This window comes from Camarhynchus parvulus, chromosome 14 (assembly GCF_901933205.1).
Source record: "Camarhynchus parvulus chromosome 14, STF_HiC, whole genome shotgun sequence".
NCBI classification, from domain to species: domain Eukaryota; kingdom Metazoa; phylum Chordata; class Aves; order Passeriformes; family Thraupidae; genus Camarhynchus; species Camarhynchus parvulus.
Window position 1 is genome coordinate 3062634 of NC_044584.1, and position 24166 is coordinate 3086799.

The 24166-nt window shown below is 56.9% G+C and overlaps 1 protein-coding gene across 3 annotated transcripts in view; it reads left to right on the forward strand.

Annotated features, from left to right (window-relative positions):
- The first annotated feature begins 297 nt into the window (after positions 1-297).
- NTN3 (netrin 3) overlaps positions 298-24166 on the forward strand; it is a 32764-nt gene continuing 8895 nt past the window's right edge. Inside the window, exons 1-4 of one of the 3 annotated variants that reach the window (XM_030958538.1) lie at positions 298-404; positions 10009-11007; positions 17300-17488; positions 23234-23383. In XM_030958538.1, the coding sequence (XP_030814398.1) occupies positions 10038-11007; positions 17300-17488; positions 23234-23383 (1309 nt within the window). In that variant the 5' untranslated portion in view covers positions 298-404; positions 10009-10037. Of the gene's footprint in view, positions 405-645; positions 1187-1810; positions 1889-10008; positions 11008-17299; positions 17489-23233; positions 23384-24166 lie in introns of those variants that run through there. The other 2 variants (XM_030958535.1, XM_030958536.1) reach the window with 2 other exon arrangements.

A 24166-nucleotide genomic window follows, 5' to 3' on the forward strand; every position in this document is an offset into this window, starting at 1 on the left:
TCACCTTTTTCGTGGCCCGCTCACAGGTGGTCTGGGGATAGCGGAGCAGCCCCCGGGGGCAGCCCGGAGGCAGCTGTGCTGGGTACGTAAGTACCCCGCTTCTCTCCCTCCCTACCCAAAAATCAGAGACCAAGGGCGACTCTGGTGCAGCAGCGCATGAAAAGCCCCTGCATCACGGGATGGAGCGGAGACTCCAGCTTTCTCCTTAAGAGGAGCTGCTTCCGCCTGGTAAATGCCTCATTTGCTTTGGGAAGCAGAGGGAGAATAATCGGCTGCCTTGGCTGCGGCACCGCGGAGCCCTCGGCGCGGTGGGCTACGGCCGGCAGCCACCCGCACTCCGCGGAGATGGACCCGCTGTGGGCTGAGCGAACTCCCGCGGTGCGGCGGGGCCGGCCGGGCAGCAGGTGGGACCGCGGCCACCGGGAGCCCGTGGCGCTGACCGGGGGAGGGCTGCCCGCCGCTGGGGCGGCACCCGGGATCCGCGGGGAGGGCTGCCCGCCGCTGGGGCGGCCCCGCTCCCGCCCGGCTCCGGCCCTGCCCGCTGGGCTGCCGGCGGGGCGGAGGGCGGAGGCAGGGCTGGCAGCGGCGGCGGGCGGCGCACACGCACACACCTCCCTGCATGTGATTAAATGGCTCGAAATCTGCTTCTGATTTCCTCGGGGAGGTGACTTTTCCCTTCTTTTCAACCCGGGATTTATTGGAGTCTTTTTACTCCACGTCCAGGCGGCGGTCGGGGCTCAGTTTCTCCAATTCTTGCTTTTCTTTTCGTTTTTATTTTTTTTAAGGGGTGTTTTTTCTTTCCCCTTCCTCTCCTTTTTCGCCCTCCCCTGCCGCTTCCCCCCTCCCTCCCGCAGCCGAAGCAGCCGCGGGCGGTACGGTGGAGCGGGCGGGAGCGCGGCCGGCTGCGGGCACGGCGCTGGGACCCGCCCGCACCGCCGGGAGCAGCGCTCCCGCTTTCCACTATTTCGCCTTATTTCGTCCCCCACGCACGATTCCCTGGAAATTTGTTATCATTGCTTTTCCCCCCACACACCCTTTTCTTCACTTTTTTTCCTTTCTTCGTGCTGCGGCCAGCAGCGGGAAGGAGCTGCCCCTGCCCGCCGTCCGCCCCGCCGCGGCCCCGGCTCCTCTCGCCGCCGCTCCAGGACCTGTCGCCCAGACCGGCCCCGCTACCTGCCTGGCCGCGGTAAGCTGCGCTCCCAAACTTCCCGGCGCTCCGGGCTCCCGCTCTCCTTCCCACCGCTCCCTCCCTCGTTTCCTTTTATTCCTCCTTCTCCCCCCGCACTCACCCTCCCTTTATTTCCCTTTCCATCCTTTCACCGCCGAGAACGGGACCTCCCCGCAGCGGGGCCGCCTGCCCGCCGCCGAGCCAGCTCCCGTCCCCGAGCAGCTCCGGCCGCCGCAGCTCCGCACTCTGGCCCGGCTTGGCTCGGCCCGGCCCGGCTCGCTGCCGCCGCCGCCCCGCAGAGCCGGCTCGGGTGTTCTCGGCGCTGTAGGGAGCCCCGCAGTGCCGCAGCCCCGGCCCCGCTCCGTGAGATGCGGCGCGGGCAGCGGCGGGAGCCCAGCCAGGCCGAGCCGGCGGTGCCAGTCCCGGCTGACCGGGCACGAGGCTTGCCCGTGGTGCCCTGCCCGCCGCTCCCACCGCGGGCCCTGCTCCGCCGGCACAAAGCCACCTGGGCGGGCGGCATCGCTCTTGTCACCATCCCAGGCTGGGGTCTATCGCTGCTCCCTTCCTAGCACGGCTGCCCCGAGAGACTCCCCTGCGGGGTGGGTCGGCTCCCTTTGGAAACGGCTCCCGTGGGATGTGCTCTGCTCCACTGTAGTTCTGGAGCCAGACTGGGCAAGACCCTCGGCACTCCGAGCACCTGACCCTTGAACCACAGCTGGGGTGAGAGTTCTGGCCAGTGAACGTGAGAGCGAGAAGCTTCACGGGAAGGGAAGCTGGGCTGCATGTGGTGCGTTTGCTTTTGCTTTCCTCTCTTGGAGCTGCTGAAACCTCATTTCCTCAAAACGCTATCCTGCAATTTCCCCGGCCCACTGGAGAGTGGGTGGGTGGAAATACCTTTCTTGGGATGAGGACTAACTGGTGTGATGGGGATGTGGTGCTTGGCAGTCTGCTGTGTCACCAAGCAGGGTGGGTGAGGAAGGGCAGGAGCACGAGCTGCTCTGGCAGTGCTGGTTCCTGCTGGCTTGATGCTCATCTAGGCAGCACTTGGGCATGAATACTTCTCTCTCAGGGAGCTCATCCCATGAACATATGGGATGTAAGCCAGGCTGAGCATCCCCACCTCCATCCATGCCATTTGTGTTGGACCAGTAGCCAGGCTGACAAAAAACTGAGTGCAGACGTGGATGTGCACATCCTGCATGGCTGGAAATGCCACAGACCCTTCTTCCGCGGCCAAGTTTGCTGTTGCCTGTCTCTCAGAGCCAGGAGAGGCTAGAACTCTCTGTAACCCGTGGAGAGGGATGTGGCTTTGGCCGTGTGCTGGAAACAGCCTCCAAGGTGTTTGGATGGATGGAGGGCAACTTTTTTCTCTGTTTCTGCAATTTCCCATTTACAAAACAGAGGGAGCTGCTGTGCTGCTCTGACACCTGTTTGGAGAGGGCTGATGAGGGGACAGGAGATCCAGCAGTCCAAGAGCAGGGTGGGCTGAAAGGGTCCCAACACCTCTTCCTCTTCTACCTGTGTGGGGAAGAAAGGTAGGTCCCTGCAGAGAAGAGGGCAGGTGTAATGCCAGGCTGGGAAGGAGCTGATGTGTGTCTGCAGGCTGTGGGAGAGAGAAGCCTGGCCTAGGGATGCAGCTGAGTGCAAGATGCTTACCAGAAATGCGAGCTGCTAGGCATCCAGGCTGAGGAGCATTTCCACCACTCTCTGAGCACCAGAACAATGGTGTTTTCAGTCTGGGATGGGTGGAATGGAGCTCCCACCTTGGCTGGCTGCTGGCAGAGGTGTGACTCTGACAGGGGCTTTCCCCAGCCCTGAAGAAGGAGGTGAGCACCAGTGCACACCTTGGGGGGTGTGCTGAGATGTCTTCAGCAAGGAAGCAGCCCAGCATCTTGAGGGTGTTGAGGCAGCACCTCTGCCTCCTGTTTCCCCACGCTGGTTAGTCAGGCCCTGCCCCATAAGGAAGCAATTATTTTGTGCCCCTTCGAGCCCCTCCCTGAGCTTGCGCAGGACACTTGCGCTCGGTATGGAAACGCGACAGATTTTCCATATTCCACTTTGCCCCGTGATGTTTAAAAACGTACACGACAGCTTCTTCCTAATGCTGCAGGCTTGGCTGGCACTCAAGCAATAACAGACTGTGGGACACCAGGGGCATGAAATATTGTACCAAGAGTCAGAGAGGGGGTAAAAAAAAATTAGATGTCAAAGTGCAGTGTGTTTCCAGCCCGTTGTTGTGAGCCATCCTCTGCCCAATGTGAGAGATCTTTCAAGGCTGGCCAAATGTTGTCATTTCTGAATACCATTTTAAATATTCATCCAGACTATTTTCAACATCTGTGCCCGGCATGTTGTGAAAATGCAGTGAGGGATGTTATGGAAACCAGATCACTTTATTCTCATATGGAGTGGAAGCAATGAGGACTTCTGGACTGGAACTCTGAGTTCCACTGGGAACTTGCATCCACTGGGAGCACTGGGAGGAAAACCCTCTGCACCTTGAGGGATGTTGCTGAGACCACTCAGTAGAGCCAAGCACTGTGGTAGGAATGTGCAAAGGGGTTTGGGAGGCTGCAGTGGGGTTAGAGTTGGGTAAAAACTTAACTGGTCAAGATGTAGTAAAGGTTAATAAATGGGGTAGAAAAAAACATAGAATACCCTGAGTTGGAAGGGACCCACAAGGACTATTGAGTCCAAATGGATCCAGGCAGTGCTTGCTTGTCCTGCAAGGTCAAGGGCTTCAAATATCTCCTTAAGCTGCTGTTGCATTGGGAACTTTAGGAGGAGATCTCCAGCTTGCACTAGCCGGGGGGTGCAAGGAGCATTGCAGCAAAATGGATCCAGGTTCGCATCATATGGGTGATACTAAGCTGAAATCTCCTCTGCCCAGAGCAGGACCACCTCTACCCAGGGGCCAGTGGTGAGCAGAGTGGGCATGGGGGACCCAGGAGGACACCTATGCTGGGCATTAGTTGCTCCTTCCTGTGGTCAGCATGGCTTATGAGTCACTGAAACTGGTGAGCAGGGACGTGCCCAAGCGTCCTGCATTTGACAGCTCCATGTGCATAGCTGAGTAGCCTGGGGACTGTTTTTTTATGGTGGATTTCCTTTTTTCTTTTATTTTTTGATTGTTTTCGATAACCTTGGAAATCTAGGCTCTGTTGCTGCCTTTTGTAACATCAGGCTGCAACTAATTCAAGCCAGGCCAAATCCTGACCACAGGTATGCCAGTGTAAATTTGAATGGAGTTGCTTACGTCTTGGTTTGGCCTGATGTGAATGGAGTTACTTCGGGCTGATGCCAAAGCACTGAGGTCAGAATCTGGCCCATCCTTTCCTGTGTGCAGTGTAATTTGTACGCGTCTCCTGGCACCGCTGGGTATCGTATGGCTTGTGTAATTCTGGCTCCGACCTGCCAAAGTGCATTGCAATATCCATCACCTGCAGGGCCTGCTGCAGGAAGATGCTGCTGTGTAATTGCCCCCCTGAGCTGAGCCCGAGGGGCTGCGCTGAGCGGGCAGCCCTGTGGATGTGGGGCCATAAGCACTCAGAAGCTTCTGATACTTAAATATCAGGAGGGATGAGGGAGCTTGTAAAGGAAAGCGAGGCATCTCCTTTGTGCCATTAGCCATGTCCCAAGTGGGCACCAGTTGCTCCATTAGTGGCTGGAAAGGCGATTAGCACTCCCAGCCACACTGCATCCCTCCATCTTCTCCCAGCACACACTCCCTCCCTCTGGAAAGCTGAGCTGGACCAGTACCTTGGCTCCATGGAGTTTTTCCTTTCACTTTAAATACTTCTCAGTTGTGTTTTTATATCCCAGAAACACATGGAATGATTTATCCACGGCCAGAGCAGAGTTTGGGCCTGATTCTGTTTGTTGGCTGGAGGAATTAAACTTCCCTGAGTTGGCATTGGCAAGATGGGAGAGGGACTGGGTATCCAGGGACCCTGGCAACCCCCAGGATGGATCTTGTTCATGGGCTGGGGCAGAACTGCACAGGGTGGCTCCCACAGCACATGTGGCAAGGGGGTGCAGATACCCTCATTACAAAGGGCCTGTAACAAGGTGGAAATGTGCAGGTTGTAGCAGCAGATACACCCCGGTTAAGGGACATGCTCTGGTCATTTGTGCCTGGTTTCAGCTTCTCTGAGCACATCATTTCTCTTCTACTTTGGGTCCTGTCCCATCGTCCCAGTGGCTTCCTTCACAGAGGACATCTGAGAGGCTGGTGGGCTTTACTGGGGCTGACACAACTCAGGAACCAGCAGTCCTCCTGGATCAGTCTTACCCAGGAGTCTTAGCTGTTGGACCCCCTCAAGTACTCAGGTCCCTTGGTCCTTGCCCAGGAATCTCTGCCTCCTGATCCGTGGCTTTTGCTGTGTGTGTTTGTGCCTCGTGCGTGTGGGTGGCTCTTTCCCTGCCCCATGCTGGCACCCAGGACCTTATCTCTGTGCCCAGGCCGATGCAGCACCTCATGGGGACCAGTCATTCCCATCTCAACCGGTTCCAAGTGAGGCCACATCTTTTCCTCAAGGGATGCAATTCCTCCACGCGCTGTGCTGTCCTGACCTGAAGGAGAAAGGCAGCGGGCTGCAGCATGGCAGCAGCATCGCTGCAGGGGCGTCAACATGGGGAGCAGCACAGGTCCCTGGCAGGAGTGCAGCGCCATTCCCCTGTCGTTCCTTGGGGTTCTCCCATCCCTTTCCAGACCAGTGCTGGCTGCTCAGCTTTAGCCATCACCTGCCCTCTAAGCCCACATTTTTCCAACAGCAGAGCACCACTCGTGCCCTCCCCTCCACCTTAATTAGAGAAGGCTGCTCCTGTGCTGCAAAGGTCCTGGGATCAAATCTGGTTAACCTGCTTCCCCCCCTGCCCTGTGTTGTTCTACCTAATCCTGTAATTACTTCAGCAAAGTTGCTGTGGCCCCGGTCTGCCAGGTGGTGATCCTGGGCCTGCTGTAGGCACCAGGATCCACATTGTGGGAAGTTTGCTCTCCTTGCCCTGCCTCACCTGCTACACTTGCCTCATCCGTCTGTTTTGGGGACTAAACACCTACCCCACAGCTCAGCATCAGGAGACCTGGAGCTCCAGGCATGCATCTGCACCCAGCATCACCCTCGGTGGCACTGCCTCCTGCAAACATGATGGAAATGAAGCCCACGGTGGCCTGGAGCATTGTCCTGACAAGTCTCCCACAAGGCAGGGAAACACTGCTGATCGCTCTGGGAAGCATGTGGTTGTAGAGACAAGGGGTGTGGAGGTGTTGGATGTGGAAGCTATTTTTTTTTTAAAAGCACTTCTGAAGCGCTCTGGCAGCATGACTTCCTTCCAAGCCGCACGGCTGTTAGCATTCCCGGGGCGGAGGAGTGAGGAAATCGCCCACCTCAAAAATGCAGCCGCTTCTGGGGAGGAGCTGGAGGACAGCCGCTTCCTCGGGAAGGGTGAGCCCGCCGCCGCATTCCCCCAGGCCATGGCTGCTGCTGGTGGCAGGGAGCTGGCAGCCACCCGAGAGCCTCGCTGGGGACACCTTCGGGATGCTATCCCTGGGAAAGGGGCTCCATTGCTCCTGTCTCTCCTCATGCCAGTTCCAGGAACATGCTGGGCTGGATTCGGCACCCAGGGGTCATCCCAATTCTTTCTGCTTAGTCAGCAGTGTCTCCATTTGGTCTGAACCAGGGGCAGCAAAAATGGGAAGTAGAGGGGGGTGCAGATGGGGACCAGAGAGAGAAATACCCACTCCCAGGCCTCTCTGGCAGCTTGCCGGCAGTCCCAGGGTCATGTTGAATATGCATGAAAGGGAGCAGATTGCAGCTTGCCCTCCTCTCCAATACGGAGGTGAGGCCCACGGAGACCACTGGCCCCAGCTCTCTTTCAGTGGGATAATGGGGTGAGCTGAGCACGGAGCGTGCGTGCCTGTGTGTGGTCCTGCGGATGATAATGATTTCCACTCCTGCCCTGCCTCCGCAGCGCTGATGTGCTGCTGAGCGACTGTTGGCTCCCCGATGGCTGCTCCCCGGCAGCAGAGCCACCAAAACTTTGTCCTTCCTGCCAGTCTTACCAAAGCACAAGTCCCTGAGGTTCAGAGTCAAAGCTCCCCACTGGGGCAGGGAGGATGAGCAAGAGATGCTCATACCCCCGTGAATGCCTAAGCCAGTCGTAACCTAGTCCTGGGTCCTAGACCTGCTGCTCCAGTGCTCATAACAATCTCACCTGTGGCCTCTCCCTTGGCTACCAGAGATGCTGCTGCTGTCACGATCCCCTGGGCAAGGGTTTCCCCACACCTTTGTGTCTCACCAGAGAGGAAATTAAAAGACCCTTGCTTGAGCATGTCCCTACTCCTGTCACCTTGCTGCCACATAGCAGAGAGGAGGTGGAGGAGACTCTTTGTTGGCAGGGTTTAGTAGATGCCTTGTTCCATACATCCTGATTCTCCCTGGAGTAGATGGATGCAGCTGCTGAGGACCTCTGGGGGTTTCTCCTCTCTCCTCCTGGTGCAGAGGTTTTCCCACAGGGTTGTGTCCCTGCTAGTGCTGCCCTGTGGGTGGTGGGACGGGAGGTGGTGGCTGCAGCACCTGACTGTGTGCCCTCTGTGGGACATGCATTTGGAGGGGGAGAGGGCTGGCAGGGCTGAATGTTCTGTGTGAAGGTGCTGTGCTGGCTTCTGTGGGTATGTGCACAGCCAGGTCTTGCCAGGCGTTGAGGGGGGTCCATCAGCAGCCCCTTTACTGGGTGAGTATTCAGGAGCTGAGCTCTACCAAGGGGCTGGTAGGGCCTTGTGCCCCTGTGCTCTGCTCAGCACCAGGCAGGAGCTGGGGATCATCCTGTCAGGATTGTGTTGGGGGTTTCACCCGCTGCAGCCTTTGCTCAACAAGCAGATGCAGGGGTCTGGCAGCAGCCATAGCTTCATCTCCTGCCCAGGAGGCAGCTGCCTGCAGTGGGGCCAGAAGTCCCAACAGGGCCCTGTAGGCTGCCTGCAGTGGGGGAATGCTCCTCACTGCCTGGTGCTTGTGGTATGGCACCTCCTCTGCTGTGGTGACTGCTACATCCCTGCAGTCTCTAGCCTTGCAGCCACACTCCTCAAGTAGTGAGTTCTCAATGCTCTGGGTACTCCAGGGACAGTATCCTTTGTCTTGATGGCAGCCAAGTCACCAAGCCATGGGCTGGCATGTCCCCAAAAACATGTCCTCTGCAGCATTGTGGTAAAGCTGGAACTGTGCTGCTGAGGTGATGCAGGGACCACCAAGGGAGCTGCCAATTTTTCACATCTCTATTTCCATCAGCAGAGGATTAAGCAATGAGGAAACAGCACGGAAGTGGCAGGGACAGGTTTTGCCTTGGGGAAGATATCCCAGGATGGGCTGAGACCCCTGTCCCCGTTGCTCCCTTGGTAGGCACAGGCAGTGGCTGCTGGGCTGACCATGGCTGGGCAGGGAGGAGCTTCCCCTCATGAGTGGTTTGGCAGCCTAGAGAGGCTGTTTTCTTCCACAGTCATGGCTCTTTTTTCTTTGCAAAATGGAATAACAAACCAAAAAAAGGTCCTGCATCATTGAAATGGGCTCTTCCTTGCAGCCTCCTTTGGCCAGAGTGGGCAGCTGAACAGGCAGGAATGGCACTGAGGCTGTAGGTGGAGGCTGGAGCTGGGATACTGAGCTAGGTCATGCAGAGCTTCGTTCCCCAGAGAGAACCACAAGTCATCCTGTAAAGATTTACTAGTGGGAGAGGGGACGGTCAAGGGACCCCCTCCTCCTGCCTGGTCATGGCATCGGGCTGGTTGAGGCTGGAGGACTTGGCTTTGGCGCAGCACAACCCATGGGATGGCAGGGCTGATGCCACCCCCCACCCAGGAGGCTCAGGGGTCTGCCATGGCAAGAACAGGACATGGCCAATCTGCATCGTGTGGAAAGTCCTTCATGCATTCAGAGCCGGCGGGAGGGAATGTGACCTGCAGAGCTCTTCCACTCTTCAAGCCAATAACTCAGGAGATGGGCCACATCCCCTGAGAGCCACTAAGCTCCCTGGCCCTGTGCTGCAGCTGCTGAGAGAGGGGCCCAGCCAGGTCCTGCATTTGGTCCTGGCCTTTCTCCCAGTCAACAAACATACCAGACCCAGACCTGGGTTTCTTGGGGGTGAGGCCAGAATTACTTCCTTTGCTGCTGGATTGTGTGGCAGAGGAATATGGAGAGGATCTAGCCCCTGGCTTGGAGAAGCCACTGTGCCCACAGCCAGCAAAGAAAGCAGTGGTGTGTTCAAGAGCTCCAGGTCTTCATCCCAACGAGCTCCTGCCTCTTGCACAATGTGCCTTCAAAGTGTTTTTGCTGCTGTCTGTTTCTCCTGCTCTGTCAGGAGCTATTTTGTGCCACAGGTGGATAACTTGGAATTTGCATCTCCTGTTGCACCTCAAAGATCTCCCCTAACTCTTCCCCACCACCAGCCCTTGTCAGCCATGCAGTAACAGGGTCTCTGAAGTGTGTGACAGCCAGGGCTGCTGGCAGACAGGAACATTCCTGTCACCACAGGACAGTTTCTAAGAGGCCAGGGAAGGGCTGTACCCCGATTTCAACCCGTTGCACCCAAAGCTCAGGCCCTTTTCCCATTTCCGTGGTATTTCAGTCCTGCTGATGAACAGTGAGGGATTGGTGTGGATGAGGCAACACGAAGTAATTGTCTCCCTGCCCCACTCCCAGGATACTGCATCAGTGGATACAGGGTGGAAAGATGGGTAGAGGTGACAGACCAGACATGGGGGAGTTTTCCATCCCTTACCAGCCCTCCCAATATGGGTGGTGCTGTGGCCATGACACTGCTGGTACCACACACTCTTGCTCTTCTTCCTTCAGGGAGGAGCCACTTCCCTCTCCCCAGAAGGATGGAGGTCCTGCAGCTCCTGCGCCTGCTCCTCACCACTGCCATGCTGGGCCTGTCCCAGACAGTGAACCCCTTCGTGGCCCAGCAGACGCCCCCAGACCCTTGCTATGATGAGAGCGGTGCTCCTCGACGCTGCATCCCTGAATTTGTCAACGCTGCCTTTGGGAAGGAGGTTCAAGCTTCCAGCACGTGCGGGAAGCCTCCGACACGGCACTGCAACGCCTCAGACCCACGCCGAGCCCACCCGCCCACCTACCTGACCGACCTCAACACCGCCTCCAACATGACCTGCTGGCGCTCGGAAACCCTCCACCACTCACCCCAGAACGTCACCCTCACCCTCTCCCTCGGCAAGAAGTTTGAGGTGGTCTATGTCAGCCTCCAGTTCTGCTCACCCCGGCCCGAGTCCACCGCCATCCTCAAGTCCATGGACTATGGCAAGACCTGGGTGCCCTACCAGTACTACTCCTCCCAGTGCCGTAAGATCTACGGCAAGCCCAGCAAAGCCACGGTCACCAAGCAGAACGAGCAGGAGGCCCTGTGCACCGACGGCCTCACTGACCTCTACCCGCTCACCGGGGGGCTCATTGCCTTCAGCACCCTCGACGGGCGACCCTCGGCCCAGGACTTCGACAGCAGCCCCGTGCTCCAGGACTGGGTGACAGCCACCGACATCCGCGTGGTTTTCAGCCGCCCGCATCTCTTCCGTGAGCTGGGCAGCAGCCGGGACGCCGGCGAGGAGGAGGGGGCCACGGGCTCCGTCCCCTACTACTATGCGGTGGGGGAACTGCAGGTCGGCGGGCGCTGCAAGTGCAACGGGCACGCGGCACGCTGCGTGAAGGACAAGGAGCAGAAGCTGGTGTGCGACTGCAAGCACAACACAGAGGGACCCGAGTGCGACCGCTGCAAGCCTTTCCACTACGACCGGCCCTGGCAGCGCGCTAATGCCCGTGAGGCCAACGAGTGTTTGGGTAAGGCATTTTAAAGGTTTTTGTTTTCTGGGGCTGAAATGCTAAAACAGGTCATCAGGGTAGGAAGTGATAGGTGCTGAGCCAAAGCAATGGAGTGTGCTTGTGCAGAGATGCTGGGGAGCATCCCCTGTGCTGGAGGATTGGGAAAGGCTCAACCATCTACCTTGTCTATGCTGAAGTTGTCCTGTAAGAGATGCAGTGATTCAACTATGATCCAAAGCACCAAAACCCTCCCAAAAATCACTGGTGTCTTCCAGCCAGTCAGCAGACCTCAGTGTGGGATGCCCCTCTGGGATTTTTTCCCTTGGGCAGCAAACTAGCTGTCTGTGGGCTGGAGGGGCAATCTCAGCACTTCCCTGTGAGATGTGCTTGGGGACAGGGAGCAGGCAGAAAAGCCTGGCAGAGGCTGAGGTTCCCAGTTCGAAATTTCATCCTTCATGTTCAGTCTGTGTGGTGGTTCTAGCTTGTCTGTCCTTGCAAAGGTTTTCCTAAGTTAAAAATACTGTCACAAAATGAAACATTTCCAAAACATCAAATGGGTATTAGTTGGCTCTCCTGCTCATGAATCTTTATGGGATTTTGGTGGAGAATTTTGCTTTTTGTCCTGCTTTGGGATGGAGCTGGGGGATGCCAGAGCCCTGTGAATGTCTGGGAGAGAGAGGAGCAGCCTTTTGCTCTTCCTGGACAGGAGCCCAGGTCTCAGGGGGTGGCGGGAAGATGGAGACAAGGGAGAGCTGTACCATTAATCAGCCTCTGAAAGGCTCAGTGGATGTGCCAGAGGTCAGAAGGACTTGTTAGTATTTGTGATCGATGTCTTGTTGAGAACCCAGCTGTCCGCTTCAATATACACGTTACAGCAGATTTCTTCTAAGAATGGCTAAAAAGGCAGTGGATTCAAAGCAAGTGCTGGAGCTGATGCTTTAAGCCACCTCATGCCCTATGGGAATGTGTCAGCCCTTGTGTTTTTCCACTTGTTTCAGAAAGATGAGTTTTGGAACTCAGAAAAACCCTGCACTTGTCACCCTGCCAGGGTTGCTGCAGGTCAGGCAGGGGAGGCCTTCAGCAGGTGTGTGAGCCCATGGAAACCCCCAGGACACAAGGAGGACCTAACCCCACTGGCTGCTCCCTTGTGCCCCCCACTCTGCAGCTGCCTCACTGCCACATCCTCCAGTAAAGCAGCACGATAGCAGCGGAGGTGGCTCTGCTGGCACAAAAGGGGTTGAACCAGAAGAGGCTCATTTTTGAGTAGCATTTGCAGGTTTTCTGTCCATCTCGTCCAGAGCGGGGTGAGGGTCCCTTGCTCTGAGCATCCAGCCCCCAGCTGCGTCACCCTTTTGGCAGATGAAGCTGAAAAGATAAACGAGAGAGGGAAGAGGAGGCGGGGCCGCAGCGCCATCCCTTCAACCCCCCCGACAGCCCCGCACACAAAGACCCTTCCCCGAGCCGCGTGTGAAAGTAGTTTTTTCCTGTTGATTCGCTCCCCTTCTTTCTCCCTTCCCTCTCTCGGGCTTTGTGCCCTCTCTGAAGGGACCTGAAAGAGCTTCTCCATCACCCGCCTTCGAAGGGTTTAGCGGCTGAAAGCTGGATTAGCTTCCCGAGCCTTCCCCTCTGTGCCTTTCAACAATGACATCTCCCCAGCCAGCACGAACAGACGCAGCAATTAGCAGCAATTAAAAGGAGAGACTGCCCGGGAAGTTCCCTTTGCTCAGCCTGGGGGCTGTGGGGTTTCGGACTCTGTCCTGCGGTCAGACAGCGCTGATGCTGGCTCGTGGTGGTGGATGTCAGACGTGGCTGGGGAGGGGGGAGGAAGAGGAGGAGAGTGGGTGGATGCAGGGGCTTGGCAGCTCAGTGACAGCCCAGGGGCAGGGTGGGGGATCGCAGCGCCCTGAAAGGGGGTGAGAATGGATCCATGGGGCTGGTACAGCTTCAGATCATGTTGGGATGTGTCAGCTCTTGGCTCTGTGCTCCCCAGCACTCTACATGGGGGTTTTTCTCAGGCCAGTGCATGGGAGTCTCTGCCTGCTCCAGCACGGGGACACACTGATGTCCTACAGCATGGCACGATGCTGGGACAGGCGTCCATTCAGCTGGAGGTGAGGATAAACATTTGTTGTTTCAGTAGAATTTGTGCCTCTGGGAAATGCGCAGGCGACACAGGCAAGTACTGCCTGAGCTCTGAGCGCTGGCACAGGGCACAGCCCTGCACGGCTGCCGTGGGGCGGCTGTGGGTTCGTGGGGACATCGCTGTGCTGCAGTGTTGAGGGGGTCAGCACGAGTTTGGCAAGCAGGGAGGCTGGGGGCTGTCGCAGCCAGGACAGTGACAGTGGATTTGCCAAGCTGCGGGCTTGGCCAGACGGCGCCGCGCCAGCTTTGTGCCGCAGAGCGCCCGGCCCCGTGCCTGGCGGCTGGAGATCATCGCCCGCGGGCACGGGAGGCTCTCCTGGCACACCCCGGGGGCTGCATGAACCGCAGGCAGCTCGCCTTGCCAGTACTGGGATGCTCTGTGTGTCCAGGGCAGGGAAGAGGGCCGTGTCCCCACCAATGTTTCCCCCCAGCTTTTAGCCTGGGAGAGGCTGTGTGAAGGATAATCCCGGCAGAGGGGCTGGCAGGAGCAGGATTGCCAGAATCCTGGGGACACCCCATCTTTATCTTTGCAGACTCACACCTCCACTGGTGCCGCTTTCAGCCTGCACCCGCGAGCTGCTGGGGGCAGCCCGGCCCCCAAACCCCCGGCCCGGGGAAGGAGGGGGAGCGGATTAGCACGAGGCAGTCACTGGAAGTAATTGATGCACTCGCTGGTGATGCGGGAGCCCTTGTTCCCTTTGTGGCCGCCGCGGCAGGAGCACTCTCCGGAGCACCAGGATAATGCCCGGGGCTCGCTTTGATCCGGGGCCTCGGCGGGGAAGGGGTGGCGCTCTCCTGGGAAAACCTCGCAGGCTGCTCGGGGCGGGGGGGATGTGGTGTTCCACCCGGGATGTCGGTGCCTGAAAGCACCAATCCCGGGAGCGGTGGTGGGATTTGGAGGATGACATGTAATTCCCTTGTGCCCTGTGCCCCTTCCTGTACATTTTCCCTCCCACTGGGAGTTCCCCTGACAGGGTTCTCTGCACCTGCTCCCCAGTAGACGTGCTGGAAACGAGCGAGTTCCCAGCAGCACCAGCCACGCTCCTTTCCTGGGGGGCGCAGGGGGAGGGCGATTGGCTTTGGGAGGTGGGCAAGTGGGCAGCATGGCCCTGCCACCCCTGTGTGGACACCCCCCCGCTTCAAGTCACAGCGGATCTGGAGAGCAGGGGAAGGCAGCCAGGCCGGCAGAGGAGATTTACACTTGTCTGACCATCGTGACTCCTGCTCCTCCCGGGATGGGGCTGGAGTGCCTCGGCCTTGTCCCGCGCAGCCCCTTGGGGGCTTCTCCTGCTTCTGCTGCTGCTTCTTGGCAGGAGCGGAGTGAGCCCTTCTCCCCCGACACCTTCCCCAGGACAGAGGGACAGTGTGGATGAGAGGAAAGGGGCTGTTCTGCTCTTGGCTGCCATGGAACCGGGAGGTGCAGCCTCATCCTGCCCTGTGTCCCAGCCAGGCTCTCTTCCAGCCAAAGCAGGGGCGTAGCTCAAATCCGCTGCGGGTTGGCAGCAGCAGCAGGTCTAGGGTTTCGCTGATCCGGCTGCCTTCCCTAATTATTCCCAGGGAACTTGTAGGGGCGGTGAGCCTTGCTTCTGCCCTGCAGGCTCCACCGCCTGCCCCACGTGTGCCTCGGTGCATGGTGCTGCCTGTCCCCTGCCAGGGTCTCTGTCCCAAAGCCCCTCGTGCTGTCATTCCAGGCTCCTACATCTGCAGCACCCTGGAGGAGGAGGAGAGGTTTTAGGGTGGCCAGGGCCTGGGAAGGGGTTCAAACATCATCAAAAAGGAGACAAAAGATTGCTCCATTGCAAGGTGTCAACGTTTAATTAGTCTATTATTGCAAATTATTAGATCTTGTGATTGTTTAATTGATCATATGATTGTTTAATTGGGCATACTGTACAAGGGCGGAAGCGAGCTACCAGGTAATTAGCCCCAAACTGTGCAATTAAATTCTTATTAATACCCCAAACAGCAGGGAACATTCAAGCCTTTAATTAGTGATTAACGGGAGACAGACAGAGCTTACAAGTGCCTCAGTACTGAGGAACAGTGAGAGTATTTAGCTGGGTAAGGGGGGACCTGTCTGCCCCGATTAGCTCTGGATGGCTGCGCCAGGGCGTGAGGGGATTGCCATGCGTGCTGGTGTGGCCCTGTCCCTGAGTGGGGACAGCCACCCAACCCGGGGGAACCGGGCTCAGCCAGGTTCCCCTGTTGGCTCTGGAATCCCGGCTTGGCAGCTGCCGACACCAGCCCAGAGCGGGCAGCACCACTGCCTGAAGGAGAGGGAATGATGCTGGGCCACCAGGGGAGGCTTCTCCCCCAAACCCAGCTCCTGGGATGATCAGAGGGTCTGCAGCATGTTCTGAGGGAAATGTTCTGGGGTAGGTCAGGATGTGCCAGGGTCAATGATGCCAGGAGAAGGGCCCGCCAGTTACTCTGTCACCAATTAAACTGGAGGCAGAGAGGGACCTGCACCAAGGGCAGCAAATCATTTACCCAAGAGTTCTCCTCCACTGCCCATCGCCTCCCCTCTGGGCTGCCAGTCTTTCTCCTTCCCCAGAGGGTGCTGGGGGCATTCCAAGAGGGACACAGAACTGCCTTTTGGGATGACCCCACCTGCCTTTCACTGCTGCAAGGGGAAAACAAGGCTCCTCTCCTCCCAAAACGTGCTCCTTTGCCACAGTTCTGTAGCAAAAACCACCTTGTCTTGTCCCTGTCCTGTTATCTGGAGCCTGCAAGGGCACCCTGGCTGTCAGGATACTTCACTGTGTCTCTTCCAGCCCTGGCAAAGCCTGTTTGAATGTCAACATCCTCAGTTCAGCAGCATCCTGTGCTACCTGGGGCCTTGGGCGGTATTTGCTGCTTTCCCTCTACACACCACAACCCAGAATTTCCTTAAAAATCCCTATTTTCCACTGTCACCAGGGAAAAAGAAAATAGCTCAAAAGGAACAGGCACTACAGCCACACTGGGTGTTATTTTGATGCCTGCCATGTGATTTCTCACTAATCTCATAACTCAGGGGAGCTCTGGGGGCAGCCGAGGTTTGAGTGTGCTGGCACTAACCTTCTGCTCAACTCAAGCCTCCAAAACCTCTTTGTTACAGCTGGGGCTTGCTCTTTCTCCCTGCAGTGTGCCCGTGGCCAGAGCGCCGGGGCAGGCCAGGCGGTGTTTGATCTGTGCGGGTGAAGCTCCGCTGGCTGCGGGGAGGCAACTTCACACAGGCCAGGCCAGGCAGTTAAATCTGGGCCGACACGTTAATGAATTTCACAGTACGCCTGGAAAAGCTCTCACCCAACCTCAATTTACCAGCACGGGGAGGGGGCCGGGGCTGGGGGAGCAGGGCGCCACGTTTTGCCGAAGGAAATCTTGTTCCCATTATCTTTTTGCAAGAGTGTTAAGTTGGAATAGGCAGTGCTTTGCCTTTTTATCTCACACACATGGAACCAGCCGGGAGGGCTGTGTGCTTCCCGGGGCTAATTTCTGCATACACATGTAAGGGTGTGCAGATGTTTCTGTGCACATCTGTGTGTGCCTGCCTGTGGGCACGTGTACATCTTTGGGGGGTTTTGGTGCATGTCTGCGTGCACATATGTTTGTGGGTATATTTGTGTGCACGTGTGCTCGTGCATGTTTGTGCATGCACACACAGGGATGTGAGCACACAGGGGCTGCTGTGTGGGTTTCTCTGTGCGTGTTGCTCATGCACACAAGATAGAGCCATAAATATAAAGAGTTGGGGGCTCAGCTGGAGGGGAGGGCTGTCACACAGCCTGGCATGAGGTGGGTGGTCCTGCTGGAAGGCTGGGTGGGCTCTGTCACCAGAGCAGCTGCCAGGGAAGGGGCAGAGGGGACCATGGGGCTGCAAGTGCTCAGATGGCACTACCAAACCTCCTAGCTGCAGCCCTCCATCCCACACTTGCTTCCCTTCAGCCGAGTGGTGCCAGTTCCTCCAACACGTGTCCTTCCTCCTCTGCCCTGACCTCACGGCACCAGCCCCACAGGGCGGAGGTGCTGCACATCTGGACGGCACGCTGGGACAAGCTGTGCTGTGCTGTGTCCATCCCAGTCCCAGCACAACCCCCCTGCAGTGGGGAACACCAGGGCAGCTGCAGCCCACCCAGAGGGTCCTGAATCTCACCTTCAGCCCTCACCATCTCCCCTTCCCCCACAGCCTGCAACTGCAACCTGCACGCGCGGCGCTGCCGCTTCAACATGGAGCTGTTCAAGCTGTCGGGGCGCAAGAGCGGCGGCGTGTGCCTCAACTGCCGGCACAACACGGCGGGCAGGCACTGCCACTACTGCAAGGAGGGCTTCTACCGCGACCTCAGCAAGGCCATCACCGACCGCAAGGCCTGCAAGGGTAAGCTGGGGGCTCCCTGGGGGCACATGAGTGACAGGATCTCTCTGAGTCTCCTTGCTCTCCCTTCCCATCCTTGGGATCTCCTTCTGCTCGCTTTGACAGCTGCAGGTCAGCTCCAGCCACCAGCACCCCGATCTCCTGTACCACCCCAAGGGCACCAGGCAGGGATAGCACTTTGAGCTCAGCACCAACTCGAGGTGGAGGAGGATCACTGGAAGGGAGAGAGCAGGTTGCCAGGAGCCTGGGAGGGTTCTGGTGTGTTTGCAGTTACTATCTCCATTGGTCAGTGTTTGGAGAGATGCTGGGGAGGTGCTGAAGCAGACATGACTAAAAGTGCTGGAAACCTGTCTCTGATATGGATGTTGTCTAGGATATAGACATTCTTGGAGCATGGGTTCCCTGCTCTGGAGGGCTCGGGATGCTGGTGAAGCTCACATCTCCCACGTGGGCCGTGGGGCTGGACCCCACATTGTGTTTTTCAGCTGTGGGATGACTCTTGGGGTCTGTTTTTGGGGAGATGCTGAGCACTGTGGCTCCTGGTAACTGGCCTTGAGCTGGCCAGGAGCCACACTGGCTCCAAGCCATCAAACTGCAGCTTGACCTCTCAAGGTCCCTAGCCTGTGCCAAACATCATGGGACCTGTACCTCTCCTCTCCCTCCTCTTAACTCCTGGCCAAGCCTGTCTGGTTCCTCTTCCCTCTGCCTGCTCAGCCTGTCTATGGAGCCTTTTCAAAACAATAGTTTCACCAAAGAATTTGAGATAAGAAATCACCCTGCCTGTCCCTAAGGACTGTTGAGATCCAGACTTGAACATCAGATGGGCAGGAAGTCAGCCATGGCTGTTCAGAGGCTGAGAACTCATCCCTGATCCCTGTTTTTCTGCCTTTGATTGTGAGTCCCTCCTGGAAGGGAGCACAGTGTCCCTCTCAGATCTCTCTCCAATGCATTCTGCACCACGTGGGCACCAGGCTCCTTCCCTTCTGCAAGAACACGATGCTTGTGTGTTCATGTAGGGCCTTCAGGATTTACTGGTGCTGGTTTTGGACCACTGACGTTGTGGGCATAGACCTGAATTGAAGGATTTGACTTTTGGGGCTCCCCTGTCAGGTGCATTAGTGGTGTTGGAGGTCTGGCTCATTCAGGCTGGGATATAATAAAGGAAAGCCCTCCATTGCCTGATATGTGCCAGTGCCTGTTCTCATCCTTGCTACTGCCAGGAATGCTTGAGAGGATGGAGTGAAGGGAGAAACTTCCCACGTTCATGCGGTGTCACAGCGGGAGCAGGGCTGAGAGGGCACTGGCAGGAGGAGCCCTACCTGCAGCCAGCTCATTAGCAAACTGAGCCAATCATTTTCAACAACCCAAGCAGCTGACTTGACACATCCCCCTCACAGCCCGGGTTCCCAGGGACCACAAGCTGTTCCACCCCATGGCCTTGGCCAAGCCATGCCACAGCTATGGCTGTGGGCATGGCAGCCCCTGGCAGCACACCACTGATGAAAATTGTGTCAGGTGTCAGCCAGGTCCCAAGCTGTGCCAGGGGCCAGCATCCTCAGGGTGACACAGGGGAGACACTGGGAGAGAGGAGGAGGAGGAGGCAGGACAAGGCATGTATCCTGATGGTCTATGGCACAGCATCCCAGATTGTGTCCCATTCCCGGGAGGCATCCTGGCTCTGCTGAGGCCAGGGATGGATGGCAGCAGCCCCTAGCTCCTGCTGCAGCACCACCAAACTGGGGCAGCTGCAGCGAAATTCTCTTTTCCATGAGGATTCTGTCACGTGCTGAGGGCTGGCAGGCAGCCCCAGCTCTCCCCCAACACTTGAGAGGCACCAGGGTGGCTGTGCTGCCTCCACCTCACCCTTCATCTCCTGAGGCAGCTCCTCACGTCCCAGCCCTCCCCAAGGAACAGTTTCTGCTTTTCTTTGGGTTACGGAGGTTTAGGTTGGAGATCAGGAAAGGCTCTTCCCCCAGAGGGTGCTGGCACTGCCCAGGCTCCCCAGGGAATGGGCACAGCCATGAGGCTGCCAGAGCTCCAGGAGAGCTTGGACAGCACTGCCAGGGATGCCCAGGGTGGGATTGTTGGGGGGTCTGTGCAGGGCTGGGAGTTGGATTCAATGATCATATTTGGTCCCTTCTAGCTTGGGATATTCTGTAATTCTCTGACCAGCTCCTTCTATTTTTGCTCCAAAACTGATACAATACCAAGCAAAGTGGACGCCCTGCAGGCATTCCCCTCTCCAGGGCCCCCAGCACCACTTCCCTGGGCATTGAGGGGCTCAGTTTCTGCTCCAGATGGGAAAGAGAGCGCTTACCAAAGAGCAATAATAGAAAAAATGCCAAAACCTATAAAAGCAAGCTGGATATGGCTGGGACCAGGGAGGCTTACTGAATATAGCATGGTTTGTGGGAGCAGGACAGCTGCAGGTTGCAGTGTTTCCCACCTGGCTATGGCTCAAGTCCTCTCCTTGCAGGGAATGGGGGAGGCAGAGGGGGCCTGGCTGCTCCCACCTGCATGTGCCCACCATTTGTCAGTGCAAGTCTTGCTCCGCCACCCTCACAGGGCAGTAATTGTGCAGCATTACAGTGATGGAAAGTATCTCTGATCCAGGGTGGCTCCTCTGGAGGGGACAGGATGGGCAAAGCATCCCAGGATGCCCAGGATTTGATGGGATGGTGTGAGTGCAAATGCTGCAGCACAGGAGAAATGGCAGCCAGCAGTGCCTGGGCTGCAGAGGAGCAGAGGAGTGGGACAGGTGCCCCCTCAGACAAACCTCTGTCCCTGTGCCAAGCCACGGGCAGGGCTCTGCCAGGCTGGCTGGGGGATGCTGCTTCCGGAGGGCTGGCAGGGTTTGCTGTGGTTGGGAAGTGCTGCAAAGCTCAGCCGAGCCAGATGAACGTGTGCACAGGGCCAACCCCTGCCATGGTGCATATGTTGAGGAGGATCTGGCAGCAAAGGTGGTACCCTGGGTCTGGGGAGCCAGTTCCTGGTTCTCCCTCGGAGAACAGAGTTAATAATAAAATCTCTGATGCTTCTGCTTCTTTGGCCGCCCCTCCTTCAGTAAAGCAGAAAGCATTTCCACCCCTCCCTTATATAGAGGTGGATCTGCTGGGACTGGGAGCTCCTGAAAGGAGGAGCAAGGTCCCAGGTGCTGGCAATGGAGAGCTGCTGCTCCCAGAGAGGCATATAAATACAGAGAGGTGTGACAAGACAATTTGGACTTGTTTTTTCCAAAGATGTGTCCCATACCTGCAGCTCAGGTATCTACACTCCTGCAGGAAAAAGGCAAGGCAAGGATCCTCTCAGTGGATGTTTGGAGCAGGCATGGAGCAGGGGTATGGGAACAGTGTGCTGTGGATTTAAACAAAGGTTTGTGCACCTACCACAGCACTGGCCCAGGGCAGAGGCTGAGAGTCGCAATGAAGGCAGGTGCTCATGGAATCACAGACTGCTTTGGGTTGGAAGGGACCTTGAAGATCATCTGGTTCCAATCCTCTGCCACAGGCAGGGACACCTTCCACTAGACCAGGCTGCAGATGGCTCATTTAATATTCAGGAGGCAAATCACTAATGCAGAGGCCAGGAACTACTACATCTTATTTAAGCAAACCCCAGCATGTGTTACTAAATAACTCTTCGACCATGGTTTGCCTCTGCTGGGATGCAGCATCCTTGAAATAGGCCCAGAAATACCAACTGCTGGTTGTGTCTGAATGAGCAGAGCCCTCAGCCACTGGCCAGTGAGCGAGGAGTGCTTCCCTCCACTGCCAGCATCACTGCTGGACCCTGTGGGATAGAAAAGCTGGGAGGATGGAAAAGGCAGAGCAACCTTCAGGATTAATTCAATGGTGCTAATTGAAAAGTCAAATAAAGGATGGCTGCGCATTAATCCCAGTAATTTAAACAAAGCTGTAAACTGTGAGCCTTTCTCCAATGAAAACTGGTGAAGCAGTAGCAGCTAAGCCTCAAGATGCAAAAATACCCTCAAAATGAGGTGCAAGACATGCTTTCTGGCAAGCAGAGTTTGATGAGTTAAGCTCCAAGCTAGTGACTTAATCCACCATTCAGGCTCTGTGGGCCAGATCCTGGCAGCCAGAGGCTGGGAGCAGCAGGGCCCAGTGTGTGGGCAGCAGTGCAGAGCTGCACTGTGCCCCCGGGCCTGCCTTCCCTGGGGCTGGGATAGGCTCCCTGAGCCAGCCCCCTCCACAGGTTTTGTTGGGATGAGGACGGACAGAGATGCTAAAGCCGCAGTGCTGGGATGGACCGTGCTGCAAGGCGGGACCTGTCAGGGACAGCGCTCTCGCCTGGGACGCTCATCCGGTGGGAACGGGAGGGAACAGTGTATTTTTGTGGGACTGTGGGAAATCCCACTGTGGTAGGGCAAGTGGGCAGAGATTGGTCTGGCAGAGACCAAGCTCATACCCTGATGACACTGATTGGTTGTGCACTTAAGATGAGCAAAGCTGCCTTACTGATCTGGGTAGAACATCCGGCGTCACTGAAATCCACCTTCCACCGCATGCAGAGAGATCAGCTTAGATGAACTGGATCCTGACTGGGCTGAGGGTTATGTCTGTCCATAAACTTTACACCAGGAACAGACCACTGGGGCCCAAGAAAGGCCCTGTGTTTCCAACAGCCCTGTGTCATGCCAAGACTCCCTTGATCGCTGCCATTTGTTATCACAGCTGAGCCCCCAAAATATCCCTGTCAGAAAGATGTCCGCTTCTAGTCCTAGCCAAGATCTGATAAGGATGGAGCATCTGGTCCCCATTAGAGGCTGCTCGCTCTGGTTTCTGGCTGTGCAGGAGGAGGGCTCAAGTGCCATGGTACTCCCACCAGTCCCATCTGGTGAAAATTAGGGAAACGGTAACATCAGGGGGCTGTGGGGGTGGGTGGGGGAGATGTTTTTGTTTTGCTTTGAAATCACGTTCAACTTTTACACTGATGGAGGCCAAGAAAACCTCTCCAGCTCATTGCCAGCCCAGCTCCAGGCAAGCAGATGGGAAGGTCCTCCTCTGAGCAAGCATCTCCTTCCCACATCCCTCCATGTAGACAACCCTCAGTGGGTCCATCATCCAGTGTGACATGGTGGAGCATTCTTCTGAGAGCAAAGACAACTTTCACCCACCTCAGGTGTGGCTTGTCCCTAGAGAGACTGTGGTAGAAAGGTGTGGGGTCATCCTTTGCCCAGAGTCTCCAGGAGTCAGGAGGGGCATTGAGGCTTATGAGCTTGGGAAACATTGAGAAAACCTGCTTCATTCTAAAATCAAGACAGGGTTTGTGGTTTGTGTAAAAACCCAGTGTTGGTTCAGCTCTGTGGACTGAAAAGCTCAGAGGTAGGGGAGCAAGTGGAGAAAATGGTTTTTACTGCTGCAATAGGAACATCTCCCTGGAGTTAGATGAGATCTTAAATGAGAGCTGGTGGCTGCAGGCACCTGTGGGAATTGCAGAGGCTCCAGATGTTCCTCCTGAGCACCCCTGTCAGCAAGGCCATACCCTGGCCAATGCCTTTGTCCACTCACCCTCCTGCCTGTGCTGCTCACAGCACATGTGGGGCCACAGTTGGTCCAGACCCATGGGTCCACCTGGTTCTGTGCTGTGCCAGCCCCAGCAGCTGATTCCCAGTGGTGCTCTGGAATGGTCTCCCTCCTCTTCACCGCTCTGGGACTGCACCTTGGCTCCAGTTTGGGGTTTGTGTTGTGCCTCCCCTCTCACATAACCATTTCTCTCTCTCCCACCCAGCCTGTGACTGCCACCCCGTTGGTGCGGCCGGCAAGACCTGCAACCAGACCACGGGGCAGTGCCCGTGCAAGGACGGCGTCACCGGCCTCACCTGCAACCGCTGCGCCAAGGGCTACCAGCAGAGCCGCTCGCCCGTGGCCCCCTGCATCAGTGAGTGCCCCACGCCTCGCCCTGCACTCAGGGACCCTCACGGGCCCCAGGGGATGCTCCTTGGCCCCCCACTCCCCTTGGATGGTTTGTGGTGGGTGGGAGGCCCAGACAAGAGGCTGACTGTCCTTATGGGTGTTCTCCAGGAGGTGCTCATGTAGGGCTCTCTGATCCCTTCCTAGGGTGACCTGGGCTTCACCTGCCCCAGCGCAGGAGGCTCTGGATAACCCCTTGGGTCAGTGCTTCCAGGTGGTGAAACAGCTCTGCTGGGTCTCTGCTTGGTACAGCACATGCTCTTCTCACCCAGCTGAGCCCTGAGTGTGGTCACTTTTGGGGCAAGGCCAGAGCCTGTGGTCAGCGTAAAACTGTTTTATTGTCACAGTGGGTTTGAATTTGACCCAAATGGCAGAAGAACAATGTCCGACCATGCAGCTTTTGCTGGGCTGCTGGAGCAGTGGCTGTGCAGGTGACTGGTGGAGCTGGCTCCTCTCTATCTGGCCTTCCCCAAATTTGAGTTTAGGAAAAAAATTTCCCCAGGTTTTGCTGCCAAGAGTCCTGAGAAAGTGTTATCTTTTCCCACATTTATCCCTGCACTGGGCAGCCTGAGGCATGCTGAGATCAGCCAAGCACCTGTCTGATGTCCAAACTCAGTTCAGGTGAGCTGAGCTCTCGGGAAGCATCCATCCCTGGAGCACACATCCCCACACAACTACCTAGGGCCTTTGGGGATTGCAGAATTGCAGCCTGGCTCGATTTACTGAGCTCAGTTTGTGCATCTCCAGGTCT